Here is a 26,616-nt window from a genome sequence, read left to right as displayed (position 1 = left end):
AGCTCTCCAAACTTTCCCTTTGTGCTTTCAGGTTCTGAGAGCTTGCCGACCCGACAGATTCATCTGCTTCTTTATAATCTACCCAGCAACAGTGCAGACACACAGTATCAGTTACTGTGTGTCTGCACTGAGCAGTAAGAACTAAGGACAAGGACCTGAATGAAAAGATGAATACTTGCCTCTCTGTTCGTTCACTCACATTAAGAAAACACCCTGCAGTCTGGATCAGTACGTTAAAGTTGCTTTAATTTCTTCTTTTTTTTTAAACATTTAATTCCAGGCTGGATGATATCATTACCACAGTTTTGACATGTACATCATTAATATCTTAGTTAAACCATCGGAAAATAAAAACAGCCATAGAAAACAATGTTTGCCCGTCACATCTGGAGAGAGGTGTACTTGAAGTCCTGTAAATACCGCACACACACACACACACACACAGACGTGGCTGACTCTCCAGCACCAGCGTGGATCTTTTGATTTTTTTCTTCCTCCCCATCAAGACAGACTGCACCAGATCGGTTAAATCGCATCGCACAGGAATTCAAATACAACTTTCAGTCAGCTGCGCAGACGACACTGGAATAGTTTTATTAAAACATTGCAAGACAGAGAGAGTCATTCACCATTAATAAGAGAGGAAAAACGCTGCTCTTGCCTTTGTTCTCCTACAAAACAGCTAGCTATTGTTTTATCTTTAAAGTTTGATTTTTTTTTTTTTTTACAAGACAGAGAAAAAAAAACAACCCGTGATATGAAGAGTGTTGTAAGAGTTTTAAAAACATTATGAAAGGCCATTAATCAGTGACGAGTCCCACAGATCTTAACGTTGTTTGCATTTATGGTGCTAAAAAATAAGAACAAACCCCACTGTAAAGTACTAGACCATCGGTAGCATTGTTACCATAACATGGACATCTTCTCTCTAGCAAAGTCACACATGTAAGATTGTCTCGCTTATACGAGAAGTGGTCATTGATTAATAGTAGAATATTAAAATGCTGTACAGGAATGGTGGTTGGATGTTAGGGCTCGGCTCACTCTGAAACGTGGTTACTACGTTACCTACTAATCACCCATAATGCAAATGGTTATCAGCTGTGGGAGGGCGTGCAGTCACTACAGCTCTAGATGTGAATGTAAACGGGACAAGAGGGAAAGATGCATTTTCATAGGAAACTGTGGTGTGTGTGAGTGTGTGTGTTTGAATGTGTATTGTATGTACAGCATGTATGTGTGTGTGTGTTTTAATGTGTGTGTGTGTGTGTGTATGAGGGCATGCGCGGCGTCTGTGCAGAAATGACTCGGGCTCAGACACACTGATCACTGTACTTACACAGTAACAGTGCGATAGAGCAACAGCCAATCACGCTGCAGCGTTGTCATACACACACACATACACACACACACACACACACGGGTTCACGGATACAGTTTTTTATACACTGTACAGAGAGTTTTAGAGCGGGAGGAAAAACCACTGGCAGTGTGTTTCACTTCTCCAGCTCGCAAAGTCACCTTGAAGAGAATTTGTGCTTGTGGGTAAAAAGATAAAATAAAATAAAAGAAAGACAGAAAGACTGGTGTCTAAAGGTCGATCGAAGGTCACCAGTTAACAAAATAAAAGCACAGGAAGAAAGAAAAAGCGGTAGAGAAGAGGAAACAGAATACTACTCAGTCACAGTATCACATCACATGAATTCAGCTTATGATGAAACATTAAAAAAACACCCACTTTCCCTCATTTTGTAAGACTATTTATCAGGGATTTTCAGGATTCCAGGATTTGATGGAGGTGTTTTATTTTTACTGCTTTTTATATTCCTGATCACATCCCTGAATGAACGCAAAAGTAATAAAAAACAATTAAAAACGTTTCCGTCGCTCCTCAGTCCTGATCGTCTTCTTGACCAGCCCTCATAGCACCTGGCAAATGTGTAGTCGCAATTTCCAGTGAGTCTTATTCCACTTCTGTCCATTGTTTTTATTTTTTCAAGTGTCGTTCCCTTTAATTTACAGTCGGGGGGGGGGGGGGGGGGGGGGGACATTCCACGAGATTTCGTTCCCCTTTATTTTGAGACGTGTGGAGGCAGTAGAAGAAGAGGACAGAATCAGGCATTCAGAGTTTTTTGGCACAGGTTGAGCCTTCTTACGTCCCTTTGTCTCTCGCTTCGACCCCCAAAAATTCAAATCAGTTATTCCACAACAGGATTCCTGGCTCACGTTCATAACGCGACACGTGCACTGTGAACGCACGTAAACAAATACAGAGAGAGAGAGAGATGTGGACACACTTTTCAAGTCTTAGTTAGACGACAATGTTAAGCTAAAGAGGGTGTGGATGTGGTGGTACGTTTTCTATCTAAACATGGCTTTCTAATTCACTGGCTTATTATTTATACACGCGTGTGTGTGTGTGTGTGTGTGTGTGTGTGTGTGTGTGTGTGTGTGTAAGAGAGGTACAGCAAAAGACGTCCATGGTAAACACGCAGCACACCACATTACCAGTAATGATTCAACAGTATACTTCTCATGGAATGAGAGTAAAGCACACGTTTACTATTTACAGGTCTGTACAGTGTGTGTGTGTGTGTGTGTGTGTGTGCGTGTGTGTGTGTGTGTGTGTGATCTAAATGTAAAAGTGTCAGGGGATTGAGTGGTGGGAGCTGTCTCCACCGGAGGGCAGTGTACGGATCCCAGTGGAGCGGAGAGATAATTGAAAAGTAGAAGAAGAAAGTGGACGAATCCAGAGCCAAGGAGCTTTAGTTGCTGTGCATTGTGGGTATGTGGGCTGATGCGTCACAGCTCGGGGAGGAGAGGAGTAGAAATCGTGATCTTCTGGGATGGGCGTCGGCTTTTAAACTTTTGGATAATTGGGGGCGAGAAGTAGAAGTGGACCTTCAGAGGGCAGTCCTTCGCTGAGGTGCTCGGTTGGTGAGTTCGGACTTGCTGTGTTGTTTGTGGGGAACCGGTCGGTGTTGGTGAAGTTCAGTGGACCTTGACAAAGCGGGGTCCTGTTGGTGCTTTTAAGAAAAGGCCCCGCTCTGCTCGAGCTCTGCTGAGCGCCGAGTTGGATCTCGTTACTGGCTGTGAAAACTGGATTTAGGCAGTACTGGGTTGGACTGGTGCGGTTCTGGTCTCTAGTGGACTGAGGACTGTGGTCGGGCAGCGGGGTGAGGCCGGCTAGCCGGGTCCAGTTGGTCGTTGGGAACGGAGCGTCGGTTCTGGTCCGGTCGGTTGGTGGCCAGGTACTTCGCTCTCATACTGGAGGTGTACTGGAGAGACGTGGACAGTGAGGGAACAAAAGGAAGGAGGGGGGGGGGAGGAGAGGGAGGAGAAGTGGGGGAGTTATGTTGGGGGAGAAGACAACCAGAGGGAGGAAGTGAAGTAGGAAAGAATTAAGAGTCAGGAGGGAAGATAACGAGAAGACGAGAAGAAAAGACGTGTTGATTATGATCACGCCTTATTTACACGGAAGAATAAAAGAAGTAATGTAGAAACAGTTTAATCATGTACATTAGATCAGGTAATGTCAATGGTTGTAAGTAACATACATAGATAGGTAGATCTCTAATAGATAGATAGATATGTAGATAAATAGATAGATACGTAGATAGATAGATAGATATGTAGATATATAGATAGATACGTAGATAGATGGGTAGATAGATAGATACGTAGATACGTAGATATATAGATACAAACAAACACAAACACAGCAGAAATACTTTGACCAGTCATTTGGACAGCCGGGGGTTTGATTACAACAGTCACTGGCGACATAACAGCAGATTAAGGTCTGGATGGTGTTATTGTAAATTAGCAGATGTGGTCCATTTTTGTCAGTGGCTTGTAGTTAGTGCTCTAGTTCTGATGTAGTAGGTTGTTAGCCTGGTATGAGTTAGTGGTCTCGTTTGTGAGCAGCTGGCTGGTTACTGTTGGAGGTCCCTGGTTTCCTCACGGCTGCAGACACAGCGATGACAGCGGCCCGGTCCACACACCGGCCTAACAATGATGAACCGGGGCCAGATGGGGTGGCTGCTACAGTTCAGTACCGTGGAGGTGGGGAACGTGTGCTCCTGCTACTGTTTAATGGTGAAGGGTGAGGGGGCACAGAAACAGAGGACACATACACCTGGACAGGAAAATGCACACATAGACACACTGTGGGAACAGGAGGGGGAGGGGGGGGGGGGGAGGGGGAGCAGGAAATTTAGAGGGTTGGGCTCAAAAATGTTTCATCTTCACTGCAGGGTGCGGCCAGCTGTATCCTAAAAGGTGTTTAGAAGCACTAACGCTGCACCATCGGTGTGTGAATGGGTGAATTGAGAGGCAACATGTTAAAGCGATGTGTCCGGTAAGGTGGGATTTAGAAATGCGCTGTATGAATGCGGTCCATTTACCATTTTGTGGATTCGATTTTGTCAGTCCACGCTCTTGTCGCCCCATATGTATGAAGTTGATACTGCATGGAACAACACCCACAACTACAGTCCCAGCAGCACCTTGTCAGAGCCACAACTCTCAACCTGTTTAGTGGCAAATAGTTCAAACAAGAGGTGCAATTCAGACACCTGCAAGGATTGTGACTTGGTGTTGAAGAAAAGGGTTTTAAATGTAAATAAAACAACAGAAAAACATCTCAATGATGTCTCCGTTTGTCGCTACGTGGTCTACGAGTTCTCCTCACATGGCACTGACGGCCACAGTGACACCAACCAGACTTTGTACATCAGAAGTAGAGGACAACAATTGCACTTATCAGAAGAGACAAGCTTCTCTTTTGATGTGAAGTGCAAATCCTGCTAACAACAGACTTCTTTTTCAAACTTCCAGTTATCCCAGGCTGCCAAAATGACCTTTCCGAAAAGGCGATCCGTGATCACGGTCTAGTTTGAGCACAGAGGACACTTGCAGTGGTGTAGGGATAGGGCACTACCTTCCAATATCCACACTAGCATGCTATAAAAACAGTAGACATTAAGACACAAGTGCATTTATCAACACCATGCTTCCTTGGTTACAGTCTAGAATGATCAAGTCCCATCTCTGCGGGTTCTGCGGTTTAGAATATTTCCCAGCTGCATTGTGGGTATTGGAAGGTAGTGGAGGGAGAGTGTGTTCTAGAAAGTGTGCACTTACAGAGGGTGGAGGGGACTCCCTGCCAATCAGGGGGGTGTTCTCACACCGAGGGTTCTGAAAGTTTGCGTTCTGGCTCCTGCATTATAGAATAAGAGGTTACTGCATGTGGTCACCCTGCCACTGGTGCTCAGCTGTTGATCTGTTGTCCATCTGTGGTCTGCTCATGATTACGACTTGAAGGGCAACTCCGGTATTTCTCAACCTGGACCCTGTTTCTCCATGTTTTTGTGTCTTAGTGACTAATGTGGATACACGTTTTTTGAAGCTGTTCCAGTATTGAAGGAGAACGCTGCAGACGGCGGACGCTAAACAGGCTGCGATGTAATTGCTCGGTCAATTTACAGCCACTAAAAGTGCTTGTTTTTGTTCCACTGACAACATTGTCGAAAGAACCCTAGTGACTAAAAAAAAGGTTTTCTTTACCTTTTGCTTGATCCGGTCTGAGAAGTCTCGTTCTGAAATCTTAGCTCGCATCCACATTTACGAAATCAGCAAAATATTCAGCCATGCCATTGAAAACCTTTGAAACAACACTAAGCTATGCTTTCTGTACTCCGACACAACAAACTCTGCCTCAACTCTCATTCACGTTTCCACCGTTTACCTTTTGTTTGATCCGGTCCGTTAATCATTGTGACTTGTTGCCGGAAGACAACGGCGAAAAACTTGAGTGAGAGTTGGAGGGAGATCAGTGTTGTCAGAGTGTGCCGTGTTGGAGTACAGAAAGTGTAGCTTCGTGTTAACTGAATATTTTGTTGATATTGATAATGTGACGCAAGATTTTAGAAAACGTTTTTAGAACGAGACTTCCCTGAGCAAACACGCAAGCGAAAGGTAAAGAAGTGTCTGTCGGGTCCTTTCCGTAATGTTTCCAGACACTTATAATAACAATCTGAGCTCGTCAATGGCAAAAACAAGTCCTTTCAGTGGACGTACATCGATGGCGAGGAATTGCCCTGTGTGATTACATTACAGCCTGTTAGCGGCTGCAGCGTTCTTGTTCAATATATTGGACCAATTTCAAAAATTGTTGTCCACGTGTAACTTCGACACAAGAACGCGGGACAATAGGGTCACGGTTGAACGATAACAAAGTTCCCCTTCACTGACTGTCTGATAAATGGCCTCAGTAGTAATTATAAGTCGGGGACTTAAGCTCGCTGGCACCATATAGCCAGGGGTTAAACACCTCGGCCACAGTCCCACATAGCTGACATTCTTTCTTAACAATGCACAAAAGACAAACATTTGGTCTAACAATGGGACACTGGCTCAGTAAAATAGGACCTTTATCATTGGTCTGGTAAAAAGTATATATTGGTAAATAATAACTATTAAAGGACTAAAAAGGAGCCTCAAAGATAAATGTCCCTTGCGAGCACAGTTTAGCAGCAAGCCAAACAAAGGCTATTTCCTTGATCTCTTGTATTTTATGTACAACAGCGCAACTGATGACTGATGTTAACAGTCTACACGTCTACACACCTAAGAGGTAAATATTATGGATGTCTGAAGGTTCAACTTACAGTAATAATGCAAAGAGATACATAGGTCGCTTGATATAAACAACACACATTAGTCATCGTTCAGTATTTAAAGCTCTGTTTCAGTTTGAAATAAAACGTAAGATCTTTGTACTTAAAGGACAAATAAGTGGTTTTCTATGTTTTGGTCCATTAACTATGAATATAGAGTTTAACTTACTGCCAAACCAGTTTCCAAAGTATAGGTCTACTGAATGTTACTGAACTGGATTATGTGAATCTGTTCCTTTGACTCTTGTTCTTGAATGTCAGATTCCACGAGCACGACAAGGAACGACATATCCTCACGCCTGTATAGTCACGCAAAGATAGCCTAACTTTCACTGTAAGGCCTTACCTATCTCAGGCAAGTGTCAAGTCTCCTAATGTTCTGGCATGGACTCAAACTGACTACATGGAAGGACATAAATCACTCTAAAACCCTACTAAATGCTTTGGAACATAACTCATCGGCTTATAGGATTTGTCGATGGACCAAAACATGAAAAACACGGTCCTTTAATGGTCAAAAACACTCACAAGGCCACATTGACTTTCAGAATACAGGTTTGGTCTATTTTCTTATTTCCTGCTGCAGAGTTACAGCAAACATCACATAGTACTTGATTAGCTCACAGCTAATATAGAAGCAAGCAGTGGCAGACTAGAGATGCATCTGCTAAGTTCTCTTGTTGTATTCAGAGCAAGCAGTCCTTTGGCAAACTGTAACACGTAGCAAGCAGGGTGAAAGCGTTATACTTATACTATGGAAGGTAGAGTTGGACTGAAACAGGCAGGCTGGCTGATACAGCAGGCAGCAATTTTTCTATCGGTATCAAAAGGAAAGCTAGAGCGGGGTTTTAACTCACTGACAATGTGTCACAAGGGACATGCGAGCCGTACAGAGCACAAACTATCTATTCTAACTTATCGCATCGCAGGCAGTGGAGCGTTGCTATGCTGCTAGTCTGGGTCTCGGGGGTTGGGGGGTTGGGGGGTTGGGTGGGAGGGGGCAAGCATCAGCTACCTACGGCAGGCAGTGTATTGATCCTGCTAGCCTCTAGCTAGCGGTGGGTGCTAACTCACATGTATTCAGTGACGGGGGCATTGCTGACAGTGTGGGCTGTAGCGGGCAGGCTAGCTTCGCTACCGTAGCTGGAGCCACAGCTGTAGAGACTGGGCATGTGAACGCGGTACAGGTTATCGTGCACACCGCCCCGCGAGGCACCCGACTCGTCCTCTCCGTCTTCCTCATCCGTCCTTCAATTGGTCAGGGTTAGGGCAGGGCACGAGAGGGCATGATGGATAGGAGGGGGGGGGGAAGGGTAGAGGGGAGGGAGATCCGAGAGAGACAACAGAGTGTAAACAAGTGGTTGAAGAGGAGGTTAGGAGAGGGGAAGGTGTACTTGTACTATGTGGAGTCCCCTGACACACGAGACTGGGTGAGGCCATGCCTTCAGCACCAAAGCAGCTGAACAAGAAGAAAAGGAACATGGGCAGCATTCATCTACACAACAGCTCCACTACAAGTACAGTGGGGGCTCTAATGTTACTACACAGCCCAGAGCGAAGCTGTTTGTCATTGCTGTGTGTGGTTACATAACATGATAGTAGATTCCTCCACACTCTTTTAATACGTAGAAACATGCAGTCATTGTCTTCTCATGCAGTCGTCCTCTATTGACACAGAGGACTCGCTCCTGATAATTACTCTGCATTTCAAATTGTCCAAAACTGAATCAAATTGAAATCAATTTTCCTGAAAGTACTTCATGCATCGCCGAGTGCTCCATGGAACTTAAAGCAAAAACATCAGGGGGAGAAAGAACAAAAAAAAAAAGAAGAGATAACATGGCTGGTTTGGGCAAAACTATTTTCAGACATAAAATGGTCAAAAATGTAAAAACGGGCCAGCGACGTAACACAATGAGGCGTCAAATAAGATATGTGCTGATTTGGAAGTTGCATCTCTGGCTACAGAAATGTAATGGCTTCTACAATGTACGGCTCAACCACAAAATACATGTACGTGTGCATATGTAGACCCTATTATCAGGAATATCTGTACTATTCTTTGAGGTTGTTTTAGGGACGTTTATAACAGCCACCCCACATATTGACGCGTACGCATCAGGCCGGTAATGTTTCAAAGAAAAGAGGGCGGGAGCAGTATGAAGAACGTTAACGCAGGCATGAGGCACGACAGCAGTTACTGCATTGACTGGCCACTAGATGGAGGTGTTTCACTCCAGCAACCAAAAAAAGAGCTCAGCACAGGCAGCGTGATGTGCAACCAACCCCAACAAACTCTGGGACATTATGGATTATTGCTTAAAACCAGCTGGGCCGGTAATTCACACCCAACAAACAAGCGTAAAACACCACAATTATGGCACAGCTGTGGTTCGTTATTCAAATCGTTCACCTGAGTGTTGTCTAGAGCTCTTTGCGCTAATTTAACCAAATCATTATTTGTTTGTTTGGCTATTTGAAAAGGGGCCGTTTTATCGGACCGCGGGGGTTTGATTTCCTCGATAACCACCATCATTCGCTGAAGCCCAAAGCGTTTCCAAATCAGGACAGGGGGAGAGAAAGAAGGGACGGAACAGGAGGAAGTGGGGCACAGAAAGAAAAAAAAAATGAAGGAAAAAAAAACGTGGTGATACACACAATCTAACACAACACTGGTGCTCCAAGTCCACAGCGGAGAAAAAAGAAAATGAGAGATAAGTACAAACATAGAAACAAACATTCAGCCAGACTGGCAGTGCTGACGGTAGAAACAATCAAATAAACTTGCAGAGAAAACTGGATGGATGCAAAGACAGGCGTACGGGAGGAAGGAGGCCAAAACACTGACAGAGTGACACATGCATGGGCACCGAGTGGATTCCTCATGGGGCTTTCCACTGTTTTCAGGTCACAGGATGCATTTAGTTAAACAATTAGGAAGTTAGAACGAGTAACACGTTAGCTGTTAGTGTAAAGAAAAGCCTTGTGCGAGTCTTGTGTGTGTGCTTGTGTGCGAGAGACTGTATATGTGTGTGTGTGTGTGTGTGTGTGTGTGTCACCTCTTGCCAGGCCAGGTATGTGGCACGCTGCACACAATGGAGGAGAACATCAGAGCAGTGACGAAGGAGAAGAGAACCAGGTAGATGACGCCCTCCACCCCGTCATAACACAGCCCAGTCAACGCCTGGACGTAGTCCTGCACGGGGGAGGAGAGGCGTCAGTTTTGTGGAGAAAGTCTTGGATTTTGAGTTTTTCCTCTCTGGACGCACAAAGCGACTCACCATGTGTAGGCTGCGACAGTCGACCAGAGCGGTCAGCTGGTGAAGACCGACCTCGGTGGAATTCAGCACGGACTGGATTTGCTCGAGACTCCCCTGCACACAAGAAGCAACGGTTAAACACGCGCGCTCAAATGTAGACTGTCCGCCTTCATGTCCATCCTCACACACCATCTATGAACACGTGGCGCTTTCTGTAACCGCCACTACCGTCAGGCTCCCGCTAGCGCAGATCCACTCATCCGTGAAAATAAAAGAGCTACACATCATTGCGCACACACGAGCGCGCACACACACACACACCTTGGTGTTGGCATAATCACGTGTCGCTGATCTCAGTAGCTCCGCCACATCATCCTGCATCTCCACCAATGCTTTGTGACTCCCTGACAGCCTCTGCAAAACACAAGAGAGAGAGAGACAAGAGACACAAGGACAAAAAACACGCACAAATACATCTCTGGGTTATTTGATTGCTTTACAGGTTTAAAAAGGCATAATAAGCAGCATGTAAAGTATCGTACAGAATTAACCCCTCTCAATCATCACTTATGACTCACTGAGTTTCTGCCCTCTGCCTGTATTTGCTCTTTTTTTTCTTCTGATATTTTGCTGCGTCGTCAAATATTGTGGCTTTGTCAGGCCCCCGGCGTATGATACGGAGGGAGAAGGCGCCCTTAGCGGAGGTATTTGACGACCAACGTTTTGTTTCCTCGCCGAATGTTTTCGTCTCTCTCTCTCTCTCTCTCTCTCTCTCTCTGGAGGATTCAACTTTGCATGCCGTGTGCTTACAAGCAGCAACCAACAGTGCTACATAGTACAGCTTTAAGGAAAAACAAACACATGAAATGGAGGAAATGTTTTCTATAAAGAGCAGAAATCAAAAGAATAACTTCAACAATAGGATGAAGTTACCTGCTGGAAGGGGTTGATTTGGCCAGGGCTGCACCTCAAGTAATACTGCAGGATATCTGTGAATGAACACATACATACATGTTATTAGAATAATGAACGAAAGGCAAACACTATTACTGTTATTAAGACTTTCTACGCCCAGAATCTCTCTATGGAGGCTCGTTAGCAGTACTACTCAGGCATAATCCTGTGTGTGTGTGTGTGTGTCACAGAGGCAACATCTGTGCTCTACAGAGCGGAAACAACTGACAGACAACAGAACTCATTAGACGAGTGCAAAGAGGGAAGAGAGGGAGGGAGAGGTAGAAGAGGATGAAGAGAGAGAACAAATCAGATAATGAGCCGAAGTGAAAAAGCAGAAATGGGCTCTGGAGATTTTTTTATTTAATTATTTTAACGTTGGGGAGAGGCAGGAAGAAGAGTGAGGGGGGGGGGGGGGAGGGGTAGTGTGCAGGATTCCTGATGCATTGCAGTCAGCAGAGAGAGTGTCAGTCAAACTGGATACACACACACAAACACTTGTCTTAAAACGTGTCTTAAAATAGAAGCAACATGTCAGGGTGAATACTGAAGTCTATTCAAGACGTTTCCGCTTATTTGTCAAACCCACAGTGTCTGTGGACCAATCAGCTCTTGATTCTTCCTTCATGATCAACACTACTGACCACACATTATACAAGCTGTTGTCTTTCTACGGCGGTGGGGAGCTGAAGTCATCCCCGGTGGAGCAGTTGTAGAAAAGGGAATGATACACAGAATCTCTGATATTTTCCTTATGTAACACAGGATTGTTTCATATTGTCAGGCCTCTAAAAATAAAACAATAAGAGGAGGAAGAAAAAGTCTTCAGGTGACATCAAAGGGACATATATTTAAGCCTGTGACAGTTTTGTTTTTTACGATTCACGAGCCTAAAAGTTTTGGAAACGCCGTCTGAAAAAAACGGCTGGTACCAGTTACCTGGTTGTGTGTTTCCTTGTCTCCTTACCTTGGTCGATGACAGCGTTTTCCTTGGTTACCCTGGTGACGAAGGTGTCCGGGGAAACGCAGAAGTCGCTGGCGGACTGTAAAGAGGGTAAAGCACACACACACACACACACACACACACACACACACACACATGACGCATCAGCCTACAGCAGCATCCACGCTGAACACACAAGCAGTGAGGGGGGGGGGGGGATTACATCACTGCGGAGCCTGAGAGCTCAGCGATGTTGCCATGGTTACACTTACAACAGCGACAGCCAGCTCCAGGCCGAGAGACCCCCAGCTGATGATCAGAGTCAGCACACCGAGCAGACACACGCTGAAGGACACAAAGACGCATGTTTTTAAAGTCAAGATTCAACAACAACAACAACAACAACAGATTCTAGACGGGATTTGGCTCGTCCAATGGGAGCACCTTGTGTCGTAGCTTACCCAATCAGAGTGCCTCTAGAGTTGCGTATCAGGCCGAAGAGCACCAGAAGACAGATGAGTACATCGAACAGCAGCAGGCTGAGGTACCCCAGCCACCTGTGGACACAAATACAAATAGATGACACAACACACAGAAGCAACACGAGCCACAAAGTAGAGGGTGAGCTGATTTATCCGTTAACATACACCAGTTCACCTGTCCCTCCTCTCCAGACACATGTCTAGTTCCCCAGATCAAACCACTTTCCATCCGTCCCATCAGACGCCCTCACACTTCCCCTCCTTTCCCCCATCAGCTGACAGCCACACCTACCGACACACCTGTTCCCACTTTACCTAATCAGCTCTGCAGCCATTTTCCCACACAGTCCTTGACCAGCTTGTTGTTTTCGTGTTATGTGCTTTTGGCTTTCAAGCCCTCTGTTACCTGAACCTGAACCTGGACGTTAACATGGACTTGTATCAGCCTGACCCTCTGCATGCGGCTAAATATATTTATTTTAACTGAGTTAAATGACCCAGAAGAAGTATCAAAGTGGCAGCCATGATTTTTTGGACTACTGGGATTTCTGATTCTCTGCCGTACACTTGTTGGATTTGCATTCCTGGTTTGAACCTCTGCCTTTGGACTTTGGATTCTCTTGTCTGCCCCTCGTCAGATTTGTTTGCATGTGCATGATTCATGCTCATGATTCTGTCAGCTCAGCACATTTCTGTTTGTCCTATCCCCTTGTTACCTTGCTTACTCCAGCCGTGACGTCACTGGCAAATTTTTGAAACTTGGTTTTAACACCTTTGTGTTCAGGCCAGAGTGGTTGATTTGAATTTATCTCTGAAATGAACATTTGAAATGTAAAAACACTTTGTAGAATTCCCTCTGAACAGATCGGTTTCCAGTTCAATCCAGCGAATTCCTTCATGCGTTACAAAACACACATCGTTACTCGTTCGTACTGACCTGTAAAAATCAAAAGCCTCCGTCTTGTGGGCCAAGTCCTCCAGGGAAATGTCAGTGTTGGACCAGAAGGGAATGTCCACCATCAGCCTCACCAGCTCGTCCAGCTGTCCCTGCAGCTTTTGGATGATGGACACGTAGTCCGTCTGCTCCTGGAAGGCTATCTCCAGCTGGACCAAGTTCTCCTCCACTGTCTGGTTTAAGGCGAGGGCGCTGTCTGACACCTGGACATTCACGGGACAGAGAAGTCAACCTCGAAACTGCCACGAATCACATGTTTCACTCTTTTATGCGTGAGGATCCAGCAGGTAGCTCACCAGTTTCTCCACCCCGGACACGGTGCGGTTGGCGTGGCGGAGGGAGTACGCCAAGCGGCTGGCCCCATCGCTCGACTCGCCGTTTCCATAGAACCCCACCGCGATGCCGGCGCTGGGAGGCAGAAAACAGGAAGCGTTAACACGGTGACTAATCAAACCGCCGGATGGCATCAAATCAACTAATATGGATATGTATGACACATTTCTCACAGTCATACAGGCGCTCACACACTGAACGAGACTGAAGCGAAGACGGTGAAGTTATTAAGTGCAGTTCCTCTGTTAACCAGCAACAGGCGACGCTGAGCTCGCTGTTCTTTGCATTGGTGTCACCCTCCGGCCTCGGGCAGGCACAGGACTACCAGGAATGATTCTCACACACACACACACACACAGAGTCTACACAACAATTGGGTCACCAGACCGCACATAATATGATCCTTCTGCAGCCCTTCATCCACACGTGACACATGCTACAATATCTGAGGCTCAACAGCCCCAACAGCCTTTCTTCAAAACCCTCGTACTCCTGAAGCATGTTCACCAAACCCCCCCCCCCCCCCAACACCACCGTCACCTCCAAAGAAACCTCCTTTACACTCTCTATCTCCCCTCTCCCCCCCCACACACACACACACAGCCCCTCCCCACTATGCACTTATTTTCTCACTCACCCGCTTGTCTCTTTGTGTACTGTATGCGTTCACGTGTGTGTGTGTGTGTGTGTGTGTGTGTGTGTGTGTGTGCTTGAGTGCACTCTTTGCATTGATGGTGTCTCGGTCTGAACGCGAACAACAGGCAGATTTGTCGAGGGGAATTTATGGCCATTGTTAGGGCAATTCATTGTAGCCCATTAGATCTTGAGTAGCCCCGTGTTACAGCTGGTTTACACACACACACGCCTTTGTGTGAGTGTGTGTGTGTGTTTCAGAGCTTTACGATGGACTTTATGTGTACATGTGACACAGAGGGAAACGGACTTGACAGGAGAATCAGAATAAAGGCATGAATGTGCATTACATGTTGATGTAAATAACGTCTCTTTTTATTGGTCCACCCCCCCCCCCCCCCTCTGCCTCCCACCATCTCACTCCATCCTCCATGTCATCTCAGGTGAATCATCTCCCTCCGCTCGTGTTTACTCATCCTCTCCTTCCCTTCATCCCTCCTCTCTGCCCTCCTCTCTGCCCTCCTCTCTCCGCGGGTTTCATCTCGCTGGTTTAATACCTGCCGCTCCTGTCGGGGGGGATTTCATGACTTTATCAACCAACAGCGTAGGACAAAGGGCCAGTTAGGCAAAGTCAGATAATTGACAGCCAACATCGGCCGGCTGAACTCTGATTTAACATAAACACATACATCACTAAGTCATCATCGTTTCTCAGAGAAACAGCAACCTGTTCACCTGAATCCAAAATAAATGCATCCAATTAGTAGTTTACATTCTGTAATAAACTCTCTATTTAGTAACTTGGATCATTACAGCCGATGTCCGCCATTCCCATGCTGGATTCAAATTCCCATACAGACACCTCCAGTTACTAAATCAACCACGAACTGAAAACGTCATAATTCTCTCTTTGTCATTGTGACGATAGAAATGAGTGTTCGAGCTGCAGCTACATTTATTCAGTCGGAGCCAGCTGCAGGTCTTAGTCAACAGCCCCGCTGGCCTCGTGTCGCCTTACATAAAAGAAATATTATGACGAGTTCTCAGCAGTGAGGTGATGAGGACTTGGTATCGGCACATCCTCTGAGTTGAGGTATCTGAATCAGTTTGTGATTGTTTCTCAATAACTGAAGACGTAATTGATAATAACAACGTTAGATTAATGTTCTGTTGATCAAAAAATAAATCAAGACGCGGCTTCTTCCCTCTCAACACTCTGCAGCTGCACGCAAACGGAGGAAGTCCACATGTGGTTGGTGCTGTGCCAAAAATAAAGTATGATGTCATATTAAATCGTGGACAAAAGAATCGCATGAGCGCTCTTGCTCGCATGAAGACACACACACACACACACTCACACACACTCACACACATACGCACGCAGATTCATATCAAATATTCAATAAGAAATATTATAGCTAATCATGAAATATTAAACGCTGCAAAAAAAAACAACAACACTTTTCTGCACTGAGTCACGCGATAACACACGGACAGACACACACACACACACACACACACACACACACACACAGACTGTATAATTCATTTCTCGTCTCTGCATCAAATCTGCTTCTGTCTCCATGGCAACCTTTCTAGGCCAGGGAAACGGCCGATCAGAGAGAAATGATAAATAACGGAGGAGGACAAAAAGAGATGAAGAAGAGGGGAAGAGAGGGACAAAATGTCTGGAGAGGGGAAGTCGAGGAGCGAGGAACCGTTTGTGTGTGTGTGTGTGTGTGTGTGTGTGTGTCATCTGTGGTCGAAATACCCTGCGACCCCGCTGCTGGGACGATCGTGTATCTCCGTGTACACATCCTTCAGAGTCACATAAACACAACCGGTGGAGCGTGACCACCCAGCTGGCTCCCAGGAACACCACACGGCCTTCCTTGCCTAAACCAGACTAGAGTGGACTCGCTTGGTGCAGTGTCAGTCGATTAACAGTCACGCTGGCTGCTGTCCAATGAAAACTCGTGAGACAAGTAGCCGTGTTTTCTGCTGTACCTGCGATACATTTGTGACGTCATCATCTTTCAAGGGTTTCCTCAGACTTCTCTCCAAACTCACAGTGGAGCATAATCACCTTTTTAAATAATCAAAGATATAATGATTTCACACCACAACTGCAACACACAGTTAACTGTACATAAGGCCCACTAGTCTAAAATGGTGGCTAAGTTTTGAGCAAACTAAGACGTGAACCGGTGAGTGTTTCCATGACAAGAGCGCACAAATAACTGAGCTCCAGTAACTGATACTGTATATCTTCACATTTCATTGTTGTTTCTAAGATAGAATGAGAATTGCTCTGTTATAATCCCCCTTTACGGTGTTTTTATCAGCTGCTATGGCAATAGCGACAGAAGTGAGCTGCAGCAAACAGCCCCTGTCTGGACTGGAACCTGGAACACAGCCGCTACGAACACTCCCATAACTTTGATTGTCTGTTTTTAGGGGTTACTGGTGGTGTGGAAGCATGTAACAGTGAAATGAATGCTTTGTATGCAGCAGTAGAAGCAGGCACCATGACGTCAAGGCTGTTCCCATCTGCTTTTATTGCAACTTTTCAACTTTATTTTGGCATATTAACTTTTATTTTTGTTTCATTTCTGGCCCCAGCTTGTTAATGTGCACATTTAAAATGGGCATGGAGAGAAACATAAATATGAATGCAAGAAAATGGACAGCACCATGTGTGCACATAATGTTAATATGGGTCCCTATGTGACTCAAACACAGTGTCCGTTCTGTGCAGTTTTAGCGACAATCTCGATGCAGCTGTGCAGCAACAGGCTGTATCACACCGAGCCAGCAAAATCAGTGCCCTCTCCATCCCCAGAGATACGTTAGAGACTCTATTTAAGGCTATAGTGCAATTCCTTTAATTGAGAATGATTAAATATATTGACCTTTACTCACTCACGCATTCTTAATAGAACAAATCTTATAGTCGCAGCTGTTGCACGGGAAAATGAGGTTGAACACCTTCCTATAAACACACGACTTTATTCTAAACGCGTAGACTCTAATGGGGGGGTTGACCTCTCACCTGCAGACGAGCGTGGCGATGATGACGCACCAGGCGGTGCAGCAGCAGTCGGCGCTGGGCTGCTGGGAGTGCGTGCGAGAGTGCGAGGAGTCGTCGCTCTTGCGTCGCCGGCAGCAGAGCCAGAATGAGTAGAAGAGGAGGAAGAGGAGGTCCAGGCCCAGGCACAGCAACGCCACCGCCCCGAGCAGCAAGATGGACTGCAGAGAAAGAAAACAATTAGTGGAAACAAAACAATGTACGACGTCGGAATACAGTTTAAGTCACGATTTTCCCGTCAAAGTCTGAGCTTGAACAGCCCTTATCACGGGGGACGATTTAGGAAGTGGGTTGAACATACAGGAAGCAAATCAGCTGATAGGAGCAGAAACCAGATAGTGAGCAGACGGACCACACGAGTTAGTTTCTCCTGCGCGCACAGATACACGACTTGTGTTCCACCTCTCCGGCCATTTGAGGCCAGAAAATAGTGTCTGTTAGAACGGGGTGTATGATGGATGCCATGAAAAACACATTTGCACACCATCAAACATGCATACCTCCGCGGAGGGAGCGGACGCGATGCAGTTGGGGAGCTGTGTGTGTGTGTGTGTGTGTGTGTGCCAGAGACCCACCACACAGATCACACACCCGCTGAAAGCTTTGAAGTGTAGAAGAAGGAAGGGGGTGGTGGGGGTAGACAGAGGGGGGGAGGTGATATATTTGGAACAAAAAAGAGACTGAAGAGACAGAAAAGGATGTGAAAGAAGATGACTGAAGCGAACACTAAAAAGGGAGAAATGGGTAAAGACAGAGATGAGGGCTGTTACAACGATTTGCCTGGGACTGACGACATCATTTTTCTTTTTTTTTTATCACACACACACACAATGTTTTTCTTTCCCCCTCTTGGGATGTCTGGAAAAGTCATTGCACGGCGGGACCACAGAGAGACGAAGGCACGTTTCTGGAAAACCAAAATCTCCACCTGCTAGACTCCTTACAGTAGACAAAGGAGCCGCGCCACAGTGCTGCTAGAAACAGCAACAGCGTGAGTCTGGGGAGTCCTCTGACTCCGCCTCTAACATCCTCGCAGACTTCCTAGATTCACAGGCTTCCTTTAAACTGCTCCCCTTTTTTCGTGCTGACCTCAATTTTTTCCTCGCTTGCCAGCCAGCAATTTCCTCGCCCTGCGGCAAATGTATGCACCTCTACTGTAAATGTGTGTGTGTGTGTATTGTGTGAGTGCATGTGTGTCAAAAATGTATATTCATATTCAGAAATGCCTCAAATATAATGTTTTGATTCTTAACAATGTATCAGGGATGCAATCTTGGCAATGTGAAGCGTAATATTCTGGATCAGTGATTAACAGGATAGGCCAGCAGAAAACAAACGAAAAGATTTTCTGGTGATCTTTTCGGGGGTTTTCTTGTGAATTACAGAACATTTTTTATGTCTTCAGGCCTTGAAAAATGATGAAAAAACAAAGAAAAAACTGAACTAAACTTGTGAACAATCAGTAGACATTTACAACCATTGAAGAGGGCTTGTAAGAAGACTTTATTTCAATTCAAGCGGTGACAAACCAAACATTTTTTAACCTGCTCCAGGGTTACGATACAAAGAGTCCACGCTGCCATGCTGACATGTTCAAAATGGTAACTCTGACAATGCGATGTTGAGCAGGTATAATGTCGGCCACGCTCACCATCACAGATTAAAGACATGTTTAATATTTGTTGCATTAGTGCGTTGATGCGTGTTACTCTTGCGCACACAGGCATCTGTGAAGCAAATTAAGTTTTTCGACAGTGTGTTGAGAAGTTTGACGAACCCGTCAACATCCCGCATTGCTTCATGGCAAAAAAACTCTCATTCTTCCATCAAGAATAATTCATCTCTGGGGCCTGATTTGGCTCTGGTGTTCTTCCTAAGTTCAGACTAACCAGCCACACTACAACCAGCTGACATGCGGCTCCTCGCTTGTCAGTTCAAAGGCCCAAACCTCTGATCACATCGACAAACAACGCAGCCTAATGATGAGGCCGGCATTTCCAAATGAACTGTGGCAGATGTATAACCGGGCCGGCGAAGGGTTCGGCAGCAATGCAGCGGGGCTAGTGGGTCACTGGAGCGCTACAGTAGAGAGGATACAATATGATGTGTAACAGGAAGTGACCTGCAGCGGTGTAACGGGACATCTGAAGGGACAGATGAGGGCTAATCCTCGAACGGCAGTCCAAAGCACAACCCTCGGTCCCCACGGAGGCATCGAAGCGCTTCTATTGTCTGAGGTCTCTAACCATGAGCCTACAGCTCGGAGGCGTTACAATATACTGTAAATGTTCACACTACTCAGGCGCTGGAGGAAACCCTTTAAATATTACAAAGTCATTTGTGGCTCTATCCCTTTACAACTCGCCATAAAATCCATGTGCCATAAAAAGTTCTATTTTCTTTTCTATCAACACGACTAAACAGCCAGATGTTTGACATAAGGTTTATACATCTGCTGCTCTTAAATTTGATTTAAATTCATTCAATACGTTTAAGCTCTAATACAGTGCATGGCCCACGAAGTGCCCACTTAGAATACTGTGATGTTATGCGTAAATCTGTAAATAAGTTAAAACAGGAAGAAATGGCCAAGTATTGGATTATTTTCACGGTCCAAAAATAAAATACTTTTTAAAAATGTACCATTTAAAAATAGGCCTGCAGGCCACAGTTTGGCCGCCCCAGAGTTACGCAATAATAAGTACGGAATAGCTCGTATTTTTGTGTAATTTTTAGTCATTATTACTCTCTCATGGGGAAGCAGTTGGTGAAGCCGGGCGGAGGGAGAGGAAATCAGTTGATTGCTTTTCTCCAACAGGTTGAAGAAGCTGAGGGTGAGGAGGGGGGAGGAGGGGAGGAGGGGAGGGGATAAGCTCTGTATATTCCTGGCATTATACTACGTTATTATCTATAGGCTTAGCGCTAGAGACGCCGTGCTACGGTACGGCCATACTGTGCTGCTCCACTAATGCATTGTTTGATCTCTTGTGTCTTTAAAATCAACATTGGGGCTTAAAACCATGAAGCTTGAAACGCATTAAGCTTTGAAGAATGAGAATGAAAGCTCTCGCTGTGTCACCATGTTTTCATCCGTCATAAATCACGCTACAGGAATGACAATAGGATGACACAGATACAGCGATGATAGAGGGAAGTCACACGATAGAGAACGTGTGATATTACCATTATGAATTATCAGTTATCAACAAATATTTTGATAATCAATTCATCATTTCAGACATTTCTTTGTCATATATGACATTCAAATGAATACATTTGTTGTACTCTTGTTCTGATAGAACCAACCACATAACCTTTGGGAAATTAAAATAATCTTTTTATCCTATTTCTATATGACATTATGACAGTAAAAAAGAATCTACTTTGTAAACAAAGCAATAACAACTGGTCCAGGACGGGCCATGTCTGGTGTACGGGCTTAAAGTTAAAACGTATAATCTGACCGAGGAGCAGGTCTCTGCTGCTCTCTGCTCCCACTGCGAACGATGGCCGCCAGATTAACCGTCAGCCTGACGAACCATCAGTGCAGATTAAGCGTGGATCAATTAGCCACTAATAAGCATGGTGATCTTAGGCGTGCATGTGTGTGTGTGTGTGTGTGTGGGTGTGGGTGTGTGTGTGTGTGTGTGTGCACAGCTATGCTACTGGAGATCACCTTGCACGTTGGAGGAGGAGGAGGGGCTAAATGTTAAACGCCCAGGCATAGTGATCTACTTTCAATCTGTCCATTTAAGTGTGTGTGTGTGTGTGTGTGTGTGTGTTTGAGCTGATCACTTCCACCTCAGCGAGTTGTCCTTGCTCCCCCCCCCCCCCCTGCCTGGGTGTTACTCTGCAGCCGGAGCCTTGCCGTCTATCCTCTCAACTTCTTTCCCGAGGCGCTGACTGACCCCCGGTCCATTCTGCTGTTATTCATCTGTACGACCGGGTCAGAGAGCAACCAAAACACAAACTCATTTCTAAATTTAAACCTTTTGAATTCCACTTTGATCCTTTTCAAAAAATGCATCGAGATAACTTCTTCCACTGTGAAAACTGAAACGCACGATTCAATATAGCAATTACAGACTTTGCTTTCCGCAGCCGGGAATATGTGTTATTACAGGTCACATGACTCCTGCGTAATGTTCTGCAGCTGTTTAACTGTGGCCGGTAGCTGACTCTGCAGTTCTACCATAATACAAGCAGAGGAGCGCCTGCACACACACACACACAGATAAACACACAAGCCTCAGGACGAGAGCTCCTATTTCAGCTCCTCAGGAGACAAAATTAAAAACTGTAAAAACATCCCTGAGTCAGCATCCCAAATAAAGTCAAAGTCATCAGAGACCAACTGCTCTTGTCTGTCTCTCTCTCTCTCTCTCTCTTTGTTTGTTTAAGAAGAAGAAACATGTCTGCATCGGATAGAAGAGGAACACGAGTGAGTGAGTGACACTGTGTGAGAAGAAAGTTTTGAGCAGCTTCAGAGCTCAAGAGCTGAATACAAATGAATCTGCGGCGAAAAACACTACACAGAAGAATCTCTCTCCATTGTGTGGGAGAGAGTGTGTGTGTGTGTGTGTGTGTGTGTGTGTGTGTGTGTGTGTGGTGACGGACTTGGTGCACTGAAGGACACTGTGTAGGACTGTGTGTGTGTGTGTGTGTGAGTTTCTCAGCTGGATGAGTGGATGCATGAAAGCCTTTGAGACAGATATACTGAGCCAATCTAAAGACGGGCCTCAGTGAAAGAGTGAAAGAAAGAAAGAGAGCATTCTTTCACAACAGACTCCAGCCCTCCCCTTTCCCACTCTCTCCCCCCTTTCCCTCCCTCCTCATTCCCTCCCTCCTCATTCCCTCCCTCCATCGCCAATCCAATTCAACCTCCTTTTTCTTGTTTTTCTCACCCTTCTATCCCTCCCTCTCCCTCCCCCCGTCTAGCCAGAATTAATGATTTCACCCTGAATAGAACCCCTATATTCACACACACAATAACACACGCACACACACGCACGCACACACACACAACCCCTGAGGGAGATCTGTGACCTCACCTCGACAAACAACACGAAGAGCTAAATACGCACTGACGCAGAAAGTGACCATACTGTACGTGGCGTCGTATACATGCAGCACGGAGAGCGTGCACCACTGCTGTTCATACAAACATACGACCATAGCGCAGGATGCTCGGTTTGCATAGAAACAGCCTCGTCAGCTTAACTATGTCAAGATGTAATTAGTCTAAAAAGGGGATCCTTAAAATTCTAGTGGTCACACACATTGACACACACACTCACAAAGGCCCTCAGTGAAACACTGAATAGCTCGCAGGAAGTGGCTATTTGGCACTTTAGAAGCACCTCCCATGGCCCATCCAGCCTTCTCTCTGTCTCTCTCCCTCTCCCTCTCCCCCCCTCTCGCCTCCAATCAGCCTCTCTTTATCTTCCTCACTCCTCCTCGCTTCCCGCTTCCCTCTCCAGTTCCCATCTCGCTCCCTTGTTTGCGGCAGTGGGTGCCTTCCCACGCTCGGCTCTTGAACTCGCACGCCCTCCGTCCTCTCCCCCCGTACGTACATGTCAGCAGACTTACATTGAGGGGAGACCGCAGCCCATGAAATGTGGGATTCTAAACGATGTGGTCTTGGCCTTTTTCCTTTTTTTTTTGTGGGGCTGTGTTTCCTGGTGCAGAGACCTGGAAGTCACCTTGTTTGAGGATTCAAATGAAATGCAGCAAAACTGGGCCAAAGCCCCATTTTTTTTGAGATAGAGCTGCTCTCTAAGGCAGCGCTGCAGACTCAGTCAGGGTTTTCACGTTCATGCTTTTAAGGGTTCCAACCCCAGGTTATGGAACCACCTCACTTTTGATTAATCAGCTAATACATTCTGCACAACATATGTCCATAAAAATGATGGAGCAGGTAGGGGATCAGTGTCTTGATTCAAGGACATTTCTCTCTCTCACACACACACACACACACACAAAGCATTGATCGATGCCGGGAGGGAACCCACAACAACTCTGTGGTTGCAGGACAGCCGGGGGCCACCACTCTGCTGTGAAACGACAGTGTGCGCAGGTGCCAGGCGGTGGGACGATAAGGTGATGCTGCGTGATGAAGAGGATGATGAATCCCGAGTGGGAGGTAATTATTCCCCCGTTCTCGTCTTACCTTCTGGTACTCAGAGTCCTCCGGTCTGAAGTCACTGCTGACGAGCTGAAATTCGATGTTGAAATGAGGCATCCGGTGGAGCAGATTCACCCACCAGGGCGGAGAGTAGTTCACCACGGCCGCCATCCTGATCCAGCTACCTGCCGCCTGTCACTTCACTCTCAAAGCTGATTCCTCACAACGGACACTGTGGAGAGATTCACCGCCGTTGTGGGTTATTAACAGGGCAGAGAAAATGACTTCATGCACTGTTCTCACCGCCTGTCATGGCAGACGGAGGTCGAAAACTGCTCGTATCGATGTCATTCCGCCAAACACATTAAGTAAGATGAAGGTTCAGCATCCGCCGTCACCAAAAACACCAAAAGCCTAATTCGGTCAACTGGAGTAATTACCGATGACTGGCGTTATTACAAAGCCAGTGTGATGAGTTGTCTGTGATGAGTTATCTGCGATTCGTCAGCCACAGCGGTGGGACAAACATGCCAATCAAACATCAACACGCCGATATATTGTACACTCTCTTTTTTTTGCACACAGTTTTATTAAGATGTCCTATAAACTCCACATTAATGTGCATAGATTGAAAATATTTAAATCGTGAAATGCGTCCCTTCTAGCAGTTCTGTCTTTGTGTCCGTCTGTGCCCATCAGTGACACACTTGTGCATCCTTGCTGTGCGAGTGGTTAAAAACGGCTAAAACACTGCAATATGCAATATCACATTCATTTTAATTCTTTTTTTATTATTTGAAAGTGGACATCTTTCATAATGACCTCAAACAATATGATTATTTTGCCCATTTAAGGGTCTGTTTTCCTTTGCAGTTCCTGGTGTATTGTGGGTAACAGCTTTGTCACATAATGTGCCTTTATCGTGACAACCGTGGGCAATATTAGTGCCATATAATCTGTCCTTCCCACTCTAATCACAAACAAACCATTAAATGTCCTGATATGATGATGATATTTATCCTAAAATTACATTTTAGGATATCCCATTGTGAGCACATATTAAACCAATGAGGTCATGCTGTATTTGGACATCCCGCACATGAATTATAACACGACAATAGCGTGGCTGACAGCTACCTCGCATCACCCAATTTACGCCCATACGGAGAAACACAGGCTTCCGCGAGACAAACGTGTCGTGCACGGTTTAAACGGCCGTTAAACCGAACCGCGACTCTTTCTATTACACCGACTGTACTGTGCCAACGCATGTAGGTCGACTCAGTGGAGGGTATCCACGCAAAAACAAAACGGATTAGCTGTCTTTATCCCGCTTTGTGCGTTAAAACTACCGCAGTCTACCGGAGTCTGTGGGCATCACACAGCCGCAGACGAGGCACCGTGTGACCGCCTTACCTCGGTGAAAGCGGGCGCAGACTCTCGTTTGTTGGTGGAGTCTTTAGGAGTCCGAGGGCCGGCGGTGTGGTTCACCTATTGTCTTCTTCTATTCTTCTATTGTGGTGGATTTGAACACCACAGCCGTGCGCTGCTGCTGCATCAACGCGGCCGCACCGAGCTCGCTGCGGTCCCAACCACATCGAAAACAACGGAACGACGGTCACCGACCCGGTGCGCTCTCATTTCACCGAGACGCCCTCCTGTTTCCACTGCCTTCCCCCAGAGAGCAACAATGCCTCGGCCGGTTAGGGGTTAAAGTCGTTGACCCGCAACGTTGTTACCGTTTACGCCGTCGTTGTTCTTTCCGCTCTTACACCGTATCGTCGGTCGGTGCTTCGTCGGTGCTGTTCCCCCGATGACCGTCGTCGAGTTGAAGAGAGTTTAGCGCTGCGGCTCTTTAATTGGATGATATTGTTGGAGCGTGAAGCGAACACGGTGTTTAAAGAAGCCCTGGAGGACGGGGCTTTGCGGCACAGCTCTCTCTCTCTCTCTCTCTCTCTCTCTCTCTCTCTGTGTGTGTGTGTGTGTGTGTTTGTGTGAGAGAGAGGGAGAGAGCAAATGCGCAAACACACCGCCCCTTAACGTTGAAACGATGGTAGTACATGTTACAGTCAGGAGCTTCATTAGTACATTTAATTATGTACAATTTTGAGGTAGTTGTAGGCTACATTACTTGAGTATTTACATACTTTTTTTTACAATTACCAGCTGCAACATTTGTGATGCTTACAAATGAATCATCATCCAATGATAATAACACACACATATATATATATATATATATATTTTAATGAAATTAGTCATTCTGCATAATGAGTACTTTTACTTTTGGTAGTTTAAGTGTATTTTGATGCTGATATTTATGTACTTAAGTAAGAGTATTTTACATGTGGAGATTGTTTTATGTTTGATTAAGTCAAATATTTGGAGTACTTCCTCCACCACTGCCTTTTCTTTAAGTAAAATGAATGTGAATATCCTCAAATAAACACTCCTGCTTCATAAATCCTACTAGTACATGTGATCAACTATTCACAGTAAAATGTATCAAGAGTGAAATTCTTGTTTTGCATAAAGAATTATCCTGGGACTAACATACAAGGCACTTATTATTATAATTATATTTGAGTAGAGTACTCCCATTTACTGCTACTTTATCCTTCTACTCTACTACATTTCTGGGGGAAATATTGTACTTTTTACCTACAATTGTCTGGCAGCTGTAGTTACTAGTTACTTTGATCAAAATGTAACATACAAATCATATGATGGTCTGTTAAAATGTGACGTCGTTAAACACAACAGTGTGTAAAATACCAATTGGGTGAACCTCAACCAACTAAACAATGCTGCTTACACGTCAGTGTATCAGTAATAATAATCCCATACTCTGACGGGGGCTATTCTGCCGCCTAAGGAGTACTTTTGATACTTTAAATAAATGTTTATAGCTTGGTATTGGTTCTTGGACAGCTCTGTCATTACTGATGTCACAGCATTGTACTGTTGCAGCACGTCGAGGTGGAGTTATTTTAAACAACTATCATGTGATTTTTATGATAAATCTTAATCTAAAAAAGTAACTGTAGTTGTCAAATAAATGATGTGTCAGTACAGTGCAAGTACCTCAAAATTGTAAAGTGCCAAAGTAAATATACTTTAATATTTCCAATGCTTTCTGATAAACAAAACACACACATAAGAGG

At 45.4% G+C, this 26,616-nt stretch overlaps 1 protein-coding gene across 3 annotated transcripts; it reads right to left on the bottom strand.

Moving 5' to 3' along the window:
- Positions 1 to 225: 225 nt before the first annotated feature.
- Positions 226 to 25,392, bottom strand: ttyh3b (tweety family member 3b). 3 transcript variants are annotated; one of them, XM_076091567.1, is made up of 15 exons: positions 24,869 to 25,392; positions 23,498 to 23,684; positions 17,293 to 17,489; positions 13,571 to 13,682; positions 13,257 to 13,477; positions 12,299 to 12,394; positions 12,110 to 12,182; positions 11,862 to 11,937; positions 10,874 to 10,929; positions 10,262 to 10,354; positions 9,962 to 10,054; positions 9,740 to 9,876; positions 7,755 to 7,928; positions 5,146 to 5,221; positions 226 to 3,278 (listed from the first exon to the last, which is right to left on the bottom strand). In XM_076091567.1, exons 2-15 carry the CDS (start codon positions 23,621 to 23,623, stop codon positions 3,144 to 3,146), a joined length of 1,665 nt encoding a protein of 554 aa, XP_075947682.1. In that variant the 5' UTR covers positions 23,624 to 23,684; positions 24,869 to 25,392; the 3' UTR covers positions 226 to 3,143. The 3 variants fall into 3 exon arrangements, with proteins under 3 accessions (XP_075947682.1, XP_075947683.1, XP_075947684.1); XM_076091568.1 differs by lacking the exon at positions 7,755 to 7,928; XM_076091569.1 differs by lacking the exons at positions 5,146 to 5,221; positions 7,755 to 7,928 and having other exon boundaries at positions 3,135 to 3,278.
- Between the last annotated feature and the right edge of the window lie 1,224 nt (positions 25,393 to 26,616).

This window comes from Anarhichas minor, unplaced genomic scaffold (assembly GCF_050575085.1).
Source record: "Anarhichas minor isolate MPS153535 unplaced genomic scaffold, ASM5057508v1 ptg000014l, whole genome shotgun sequence".
Classification (NCBI taxonomy): Eukaryota; Metazoa; Chordata; class Actinopteri; order Perciformes; family Anarhichadidae; genus Anarhichas; species Anarhichas minor.
Note: the sequence above shows the minus strand (reverse complement) of the source record. Positions and strands in the feature narration are given on the sequence as shown.

Excerpts from the sequence above, each read along its gene's own strand:
- ttyh3b (XM_076091567.1), bottom strand. The coding sequence starts at position 23,623 with ATGGCGGCCGTGGTGAACTACTCTCCGCCCTGGTGGGTGAATCTGCTC. Across the intron at positions 11,938-12,109 it reads TGGAGCTGGCTGTCGCTGTT|TCCGCCAGCGACTTCTGCGT; the intron begins GTAAGTGTAACC and ends CCCTCTTTACAG. Across the intron at positions 7,929-9,739 it reads CATACCTGGCCTGGCAAGAG|GACGGATGAGGAAGACGGAG; the intron begins GTGACACACACA and ends GACCAATTGAAG.